This window comes from Triticum aestivum, chromosome 3B (assembly GCF_018294505.1).
Source record: "Triticum aestivum cultivar Chinese Spring chromosome 3B, IWGSC CS RefSeq v2.1, whole genome shotgun sequence".
Taxonomy (NCBI): Eukaryota; Viridiplantae; Streptophyta; class Magnoliopsida; order Poales; family Poaceae; genus Triticum; species Triticum aestivum.
In genome coordinates this window covers 42,293,636-42,303,203 of record NC_057801.1, presented here as the reverse complement: position 1 = coordinate 42,303,203, position 9,568 = coordinate 42,293,636, and the positions used below count along the sequence as shown (strand labels likewise).

General features: G+C 49.1%; 1 protein-coding gene across 1 annotated transcript; it reads left to right on the top strand.

The window, feature by feature from the left end:
* The first annotated feature begins 8,331 nt into the window (after positions 1-8,331).
* On the top strand, positions 8,332-8,784 carry LOC123064619 (uncharacterized). The gene has a single exon (XM_044488066.1). The coding sequence runs from the start codon at positions 8,332-8,334 to the stop codon at positions 8,782-8,784; it is 453 nt and encodes a 150-aa protein (XP_044344001.1).
* Positions 8,785-9,568: the final 784 nt, after the last annotated feature.

Genomic DNA, 9,568 nt, shown 5'->3' with positions numbered 1-9,568 from the left:
CTCACATGCTCGGTGTAGATGAGGACGCAACAGGTGGGAGATTGTGTTTGCGCGTGTAGTGTGAACCAGACTCCTGCTTTTCCTAGGCTTCGCATACACGTCACGTCCAACACACGCTCGTCTCGGCCTCCGGGACATATATACCTAGGATAATGTCATTACGGAGCAACAACAATATCACAAAGTGCATGTACTATAGTTGAGAATACAATCTTATCTGAAATCCTCCATCTAATTTAGAGAAGGCAATGAAAATGTTGTACAATATAGGTTATCTCTTAGTCATATCTTTCATAACTAGATGTCCCTAAATTTATGATGAGGCATATTTAATTAAGAGGTCATCTCTTAACTAAGAGATGGCATGTCTTCATCTCATCATTTATTATTGTATACATGTGCTAATCCAATAATCTAGCTAGTTAAGCCTCCTCGGTGCCCTGCCAAGCAGATAGTCTAGTAACCGAAGTCCAGAGACGTACCAGCGAGAAGGTGCTTGAAGTTCCCCTCTTGCTTCGGCAGCAGATAGTTAATTGCAGAAAACTACCACATTTACGACTAGGTTTGCAGAAAACCATCAAGTCGGTAATCCCTTTCAAAAATCACCGCGTTTTTAGTAAACCTTTTTGCAGAAAACAATGATCAGAGGATTTGGCTCGTTTATGTGTGTTTATGATAGATGGGACCACCACATATACACGTTGAATATTCTTCTCCAATCCCTTTGACATAAACCCACTGATCAAATAACAAAAAGCAATCAACCCCCTCCCCCGGCCCCGTACACACCAGCAGCGGGCGCCCATGGCGAGGGGCGGCGCCTTCAGAATCTCATCGCCCCGCCTTTCTCTCCCTCGTCGTCCTGGTCCTCCAGAGCACCGCCAGGGCCGAGCTACCATGCACGGCGAGAGGAGCCCTCCTATGCGTGTTTGAGAGGCCAAGGCCTCCCGCCATCAAATGGCTTCCTCCTCCTCTAAGTGGTCTCCCTGTGGAGCCAGCTGCATGTCCAGCTCGACGGCTGACGCGGTGGAGCCCGACGGAGAGGCGCGCAGGCAGTGGGGAAGGACATGCACGGCAGGATGTTGGTGAAGCTGATAGTCGCGTGGGTCGTCTACCTCGGGGAAGCCGCGCGAGTTCGTGCCCAAAGATGACTTGGTGCTCGCGCTCGAGATCGTCACGAAGCTGGCCGCTCTATGTGTGGATGCTGGGAGGAGTCTGAGACTACCGACGAGGAGAAGAGGACGGCCTGCTCGCATCCACCATGTGCACTGCTCGTGCGCCGCGCGTTCACGCAACAGTGTGGCGGTTGGGGCGTCCTCACACGCCCGCCGCCTCCTCGTCTTCCACCGTGGCCATAGCTGTTTTCACCGCCGACGAGGGCGCCACAGTGCCGGACGGACAGCAGAGCCAGTGTGCGGCATTCCGACGGGTCCATCAAATCAGGGGTTTATATGTAGTTGTTTTGCCAAGTCATCTGATTACCATCCGGCCCTACTTGTAAGAAAGTGATCAAACACAGCAAATCGAGCCATCAGTGCTTTTTACGAAAGGCTTACAAACGCAGTGATTTTTGCAACAGATTACTGATTTGGTGGTTTTCTGCAAACCTATCCATAAATGTAGTAGTTTTCTGCAATTAACTCGGCGGTAGTAGAATGGACGACTATGATGGTGAGCGGCCCAACTGTAAGGTAAGGAGAGCCACGACTGTCGTCACGGCCGCAGAGGGAACCACATGAGCGCCTACGACGGCGGTGCAGATGACAAACCGGCGCAAGCCCACCACAACGTTGCACGGAAACTAGACCAAGCCGACGCGGGTGGCCGCGGTGGTTACGCCGCCTACATCCAAGGCAAAGCCCATGAGACGTGGAAGGCAAAACAAAGCCAGCGACGACGCTGGCTCAAGGTTTTGGTTACCGAATGAGGTAATTTTACCGAGGGGGACTGATAAATGTGGTTACCACGGTTACCGAGAAATACCGACAAATACCGAGAATATTTCGAGCGAATTTTATAGTTGAATTTTGAATTCAAATAAGAAAATGAACGAATATTCAAACCAGAGACCTCTCAAAACAGGAACTAGGTTGCTACCAACATGCCATAACCAACTTTCATTGCATTAATTAGACCCTACATACCTTACTGTAAATCGAGTGTTTAAATTCAAAAATTTCAAAAAAATGGTATTTTTTGCTCGGTATGACGATTTACCGAGGGGCACGGAAATACGTGGTAACCATGGGAAATCTTGAAATTTCGACTGGTAACCAAAACCTTGCGCTGGCTACACCTAGACCCCGCGCTTCCGCAAAGCTTATGCTGATACTAGGATGCACGCGGCTATGGATTACCACCACCATCCAACCACTACTACCACTCTCGCAAGGTACTGCTAGTCGTTAGAACTAGTTAGCGTGGCTGTTCATCAATCCCTCCCCCGCCCAAAACAATGCCTCTGCCTCTCGTTCTTTTCTGCCCGCCGGTTGTTCTGTTTTTCCTTTATCTTTGGGTGCGGTAACTGTTTTCTTCTTGTATCACACAATAAAGTGAAAGAAAGCATTCTGAAATCACACCTGAGTCCCCGTCTTTGCTCATCCTGTTAAGTTGATGTCTGTGGCTTCATTTTCCTTTTTTCAGTCACACTTAATGTTCCCTGTTCAAGGCTTGAAGTTGGTGATGTTGCTGAGTACTCAATAATTTTAGTTATTCACATCTCACGATGTGCTTTCATTTCTTTTGCTAACAAGTGGCACATATATGCTTCTCACGTCATATCTGTTGTTTTTCCTGGAGGTTAATGATGTCATCTCCGCACTGGAGGTTCAAAATTTGAAAAAAAGAAAACAAGAGGAATTGTCTGAATGAATCACGATGCTGAGTAAAAAAATGGTAAGGCAAGTCACAGCCTTCCCTGGAAAGCATTTTTAAATGAACAAACTATGGTCACCGATGTTTTCGGTCTTACGCTATCAGGTCACGAGTCATTACCACATCTTGTGGATTGATAAATTGTTCGGAAATCTTGTGGATCGATAGATTGTGCTCATGTCTGAAGCCGTTACCAAATTTTAGTTATTCCACTGGAAAACACTGTATGAGCAAACAATAAATGCAGCCTATCATTAGTTGAGTTTGCTGGGTTTGACAGAACAAGCCAAAATCATCCCGAGTGAGTTCTAAGAAACACTAGGCAGCGGTCTATCCATTCTCCTGCATAGAATATAGAAAAGAAATCTCCAATAATAAATCAAACTAATAGATCTCCCAAAGAAAATGGTCATATTATCATAGGATTTCTAATCAGAATCTTGTACGAAGAAACTAACAAGGAGCTTGGAGATAGTTTTCATATCCACTATTGAGCTTCTTGCAAAGACAGAAAACATATACAATGTTAAAAATGTAGGCCTTTTGTCATCTGTGGTCGCAAAAGTACGGATGTATGACTGAACTTCTTATTGTTAACTACAATGTCATATATAAAACATAGGTGCACCAGCAGGATAATGGACACCCATACCCTACAAGCGGTTCCATAAATTCTATAGTTAGACCGTTGTAAAATAGAAAAACCTTTTAACATGTGTCCGTATTTTGAGATATTTAATTAGCTGATATATGTATCCATAAAGTGTGCATTATATTGGGCACAAAAATACCTTGTCAGAATAACTGCAAAAGTTTGTGTAGTTAATTAATGGAAGAAGTGCTCGAAAAGCACTGCACTATTTTTAAGTAAGGGACAACTTCTCTTTTGTAGAATATTACGTCAAACATTTCTAGTGTGGCCAGGGCGATTGCTACTCAAAATTTGATCCTATTCCTTCTGCATGATATATACAAAAAAATCCCCATCATGGAAAATCCAATTGTTCCATCTCCGCAGGAGGTGATCTTATTTACATAGCATTACCGATCAAGATCTTGAGCGAGTAAACCTGAAATTAACTACTTGACTAGAAGAATGCCCGTGCGTTGCAACGGGGCCACATTAACTTTAAGAGTTCAATATTAATCATGTTAATAATACATTTAATATTCTCATACATATCAAGTGACACTGGCGAACTTTTTTTTTCAATTTAGCAACGGGCTCAGTTGCAACGGGCTCTTTATACATATCAGACAACTCGCTACTACTTAAACTACAACTATGGCTACCAATATTTTTTTGTCAATTTAGCTCAGCAATAGTGCCTGGCTTAATAGACTGCTTTGCATTCACCCCCTCAAAAGACAGAGAGAACCAACTCAACATGTCAGAAAATTAACAGAAATTTCATTTGTATGGCATGAACATATAGCAGGAGCACCAACACATAGATCAGCAGAGCACACACGCATCATGCGCACACACAGCAACACACACGCATCACGCTGGCATACACATACAGAAAAGCAGACACACACGCATCATGCGCATTGGCCGGTGCGACGCACGCAGAGCAAGTACGTACGCACGGAGAGCAAGCTAGTAAGCACGCACGCACGCGTCCAACCCCGCCGCTGCATGCGCTGGCAGAAGGTGAGGCAGCAAGGGAGACTGCACATTGAAGCTGTCCATGCAAGGCTGGAGGTGCTGGGCCGGCGACGGCGGTGTCAGGACGGCGCTTGATTCGTTCCCGGTGGCGTGGAGCTTGGGGCGGCAACGCGGCGATAGCTAGTGCTCGGGGATGGGGGTTTGGGGCGGGGGCAGTCGACCCGATGGCTGGCGAAGTTAACGGGCTCGGGCGGCTGGAAATTCGGCGGGTGGCGGCGGCACAACGCGAGGATGGGACAAGCGGAAAACCTAGCGGGCGTTCAACTACCAATACCCACACTTCTTTTAGGGGAATTGCTTGGGACGACGACTTAGCGAGCGGATCCCCTTAAAAAAGACATAGCGAGCAGATTCCCTTAAAATTGGTAGGAATGGATACGATTGATGACGTTGATAAATAGTGGTGAATGTTGGCCTAATTTATTATCATCATGCATGGAAACGAATCATCAAGAAAAAGAATACTTCCTATTACTACACTCATAGGAAGCTTCCTAATCTCTGCTACCAAACAATTTTTGCCCAAACAAGGAAGGAAAGTTATGGACGTGATTCGGAAGGAAACAAACATTATGAAGATTAATTAATTTAGATTTGATCTTTAGAGATTGATTGTGATTGATTCTTTTACATAAAGACATTACTAAATAATTTGCGTCAGTATGGAAAGTTCTGATCCGTTCAGTTTTTTTCGTTGTGTGAGAGGGTGAAGTGAAAATAAACCGATGAAGTGGGGGAGGCGACAAAAAAAATCTACGACGGTTAACCTACGAAAAAAACCCGGACGAAAGTGGTGGGACGAAAAAAAACCTGGAAGCGAGACTACCAACTGTTCCATTAGGAGTAGAGATACTACATAATCTATAAAAAGTGGCATCGGTCTCCAATAATTCAAACTTTCGGTGGACAAGCACCTTCACAGATTGAGGTCTAATTAACTTTTCGGTCAATATCCATGTCCATCCTTGTTGTCGCCCAGCAATTTATTCAATTCCGGTTCCCTACCAAGAGGAGGAAGAGCATTATATTCCACCAGGCTTGTAGGAGAATAAAGGCAGTGGCACATGGAAAGCAGCAGCAACGGACAGGTTATTATCGATTTGTTTTTTTTCATATATACCTAGTAGTGAACTTATATACGCACACATGCAAAATATTGTGCTTTCTTTTCTATTTCCTGGTAAGTGTCTAATATGTTTTTGACATCAATTTTATTTATTTTCTTGCAGTTTGGTGACGTCATTTCCCAACTAAACATTAACATGGGTTAATTAATTAAAGTGTTAAGTAAAATTTGGAGGGATGAACTGAATTAATTAAAGTGTTAAGTAAACTAAAAGTTGTGACCAGATCAACAAAGAGCATGATCTCAAAGACTTTGACACTCGTCGTAATCCAGGTCAATGCCTCAATGGTCTTGCATGAAAAAGCATGTTCAAATTAATGAACAAAGTGGAGACGCATAATTTTTTTTTCGTGACCCAGTCCAATGAAGTGATTGATTATTCTGAGAACCAAAATATTCCCCTGAAGAACACAACGAGGCATGAACGAGAGCAATGAAGACCCAGCAGATGGGCCGTGCAAGTTTGGTAGTACCATCTTCAGGATCTGCACTGTGCTTGGCTTGCCATGGAAATTCCGCCATACAAATCTATATTCAACAGTGAACCTTGTTAGTCTGCCTGCCTGATAACTGTTTGGCAGGATGACAACAATTGCCACGACTAAATTCTGCTTGTCTTCAATACTTGTGGTCCGGCAAAGGAATGGGTATCATGAACATATGGAGGAAGCATCGGCAACGGTCACGTTAGGACTTAGGACCAACGCTAACACATGGCTGAGATTTTCTTGCGGCCATTCTGATAACTTGCTTACGATGACATGACCTAGCAAACGACCAACATTAGGACCAAATTCTACCAAATTCTTTCTGCCTTGATAAAGTCGTGTTCCAAGATCAATGGACCACGTTACGGAGAGAGAGCATGGATAGCAGTCGGTCTTGCCGTCCATGAGGCAACAAGTCTAGGACGGAACCCCAACAAGACCGATGCCGCGCGCACCCTTTGAACAGTACCTCACTGCCCCCGGAATTGGTCGTCGATGCTGCCACGGCGCGGCACCGCCCACCATCATCCGCCACTCCATCGGCCTAGCGCTCGGCTACCTCCGATTCCCCGATTCCAATAGACAGCTGACTGGGGGAGCAGGACGCCGACACAATAACACCACCACCATTGTGCTCAAGTCGAAGCGGATACCCCAAGACGCGCCGTGGGTTCGCCCGGTGAAGAGAAGACGCGCTTCAGGAATCACAATGGTGGCGAGTGAGAAGTGTGAACCCGCACTACACTTTCCCTTGCCTTCCAACACACGTCGCGTCCAGCTCGATCTCATCCTCTCCGCACACGGAGCATATATAACCGTAGCACCACCACCACCACTAGTCCAGTAATCTAGCCAGGTAGAGCATCTCCAACAGCCGCGTCAAAAGACGCGCGCGCGGGGTAAAATGCCCATTTAATGCACGCGAGAAATTTTCACGCGCTCCGGTGGAGGCGGGAAATAAGCACGCGCGGTAAACGTTTGCGCGCGCGTGGGAGAAAGCTGTCGGTCACAGCTTCCGGCGCGCCTATAAATTGCGGCCCTCGTCACGCGCTGCTCCACACTACCATGCACGCATTTCCCACGCCTGCTCGTGGCTTCCACTGCTTCCTCGCCGCTTCCTCTGCTTCTTCGCCGCTTCAGTGCCCCGCCACCACCGCGCCACTATGTTGCGGTGCCGCCGGGGATTATCGTGCTACCGTGGCATCCGCCTGCGCTCCTCCGGCGCCTGCTACGCCGACATCCGGTCCGGCGATGTCCACCTCGACCTCGGCACGTTCGAAACCGCGCACGAGGCCGCCCGCGCGTATGACATGGCGGCGGCGTGGCGCCTAGGAAGGCCTCGCGCGCAGATGAACTTCCACAACGTCTACTCGCACAAGCAGGCGTAGCGCGTCGCTCCTCCGCCTCGTCTGATAACAGAACAGGACCGCGAGGACCACCGTCGGCTGCAGTGCCTCCTTCTCATTGCCGAGGAGGACGGGCGAGCCATGGCGGAGTGGCGCCGGCGCTACCCGGAGTACATCGCCGCCGAGAACGCCTTCTGGGCGGAGAGGACGGCAAGGCGCCGTGGAGCGTGCGGACAGGCGTCGGCGCAAGGCACTGGCCATATCGCAGTGCGATCTCGTCAATGCCGGTGGGAAGTCGTTCTTCGGGACAGACGATGAACATTGGGATGACAGTTGACACGATACCTCGGACAACACCATCGAGGATGATGATGATGATGAGGAGGAGGACTGCGAGTAGGTTCTTATTGTACCGTAGTTTATCTAGTTGCACCGTAGTTTTTTTATCTAGTTGCACCCTACTTCGTTATCTATCTATGTGATGTATCGTTTTATCTATGTATTGTCAAATATTTATGTATAAATCTACCTATCCATGTATATTCACCGTAGTCCAGAGTGTTTGTGCGAGAGCGCGCGCTGCATTTTTGCGCGCTACTGGAGCTACACGCGCACGCTGTATTTTACTACAGTTGCTGGAGCCAGCACTGACCGCCGTACCAAACCAGGCGATGGGTGCGCTGAAAACTGGCTTTTAGTGTGCCGCGCATTGGCCGGCTGTTGGAGATGCTCTTAAGCGTCCTCGGTGCACTGCCAATCCATATAGGCTTGTCTAGTCTCTTGCCAACAAAGAAAACAAGAAGAGGTAGCCACTCACCAGCAAGAATGTGCTTCGAATTCAGCTCCTGTTCCGGCAGCCGCATAAAGGACGACTATGGCGGCGAGCGGTCCAGCCATGGCGGCTGTGGCGGCCGTCACCGAAGACGCACAGGGGACCGCAGGAACGGGAATGGCTACAACGGCACCACCGGACACAAGCCGGCGACTAACTACGACCACCAGCCGGCTGTTGATGAGGCGGGGCGCAAGGCCCACCATGACGGCGCGTGGAAAGCGGAGCACCAAGGCGCTGGTGGCCACGGCTATTACATCGCCTACGCGCCTGACAAAGCCCACGAGACGCCGAAGCTTCCTGCGTGGCACAACAAGGTCGGCGACGATGCCGGCTACGCCTACAACACGGCGCGCCTCCATCAGGCTTCTGCTGATGATAAGGAGCACGCCGCCATGGATTACCACCACTACCCAACCACTACTACCACTCTCGCAAGGTACTAGGTCAGGGTGGACACGGCCCGAACCGGTCCGGTCCCGGTCCGAGCTGGCGTTTGGACCGGCCGCCGGCGGTCCGAGCCGGACCGGACCGAGCAGCCGAGCGGTCCTGTTTTCAAGGACCGGACCGGCGGCGACGAAGCCCGGGCTGGACCGAATGAACCGAGCGGACCGGGAACAACCACCAGCGTCGATGTGTGCGAGTGCAGGGGCGAGGTGGGCGATCGTGCGTGAGTGATGTGATGAAGTTGAGGAGCGATACTGAGGAACTGAATCTTCTGAAACCGACGAACTGAATTTTCTGAAAGTTTGACAGCACCTGTGTTTAACTGACGAACCGTGTGCATGTATGAGCACGTCCACGTCTTGACTCAGTTTCAGGTTACTTAGATTAGGCCGTTGTTGGAGGTCGTGGGATAGCACGATTTCTCATGCAGCGGCAACATAGCTGCGTACGGGTGGACGCGAGACGGCACGGCCGCAATACTCGTTCCTGGCTTTTCTTTTGTGCCTTTCAGTTGTAATGTCTTGACCCGCAGCTCGAGTCATGGCATGATTTCAGCTCATGCAGCCGCAATACCCGCAGGAATTGGTGCCACCGTTGGGTTTGAGGCCATGTTCGAGAACTCCAGAACGGCGGCAGTTCACGCACGACCGCGATGGCGACCGGCGGCAAGAGGATACGGCGCATGGGAAGGAGAGGAAGGAAGGGGAGGGGAACCTCGGGGACATGATGGTTCACTGTGGGGCTGCCGGTGGCTGCGACGACGATGAACGGCCACGGCGGTGA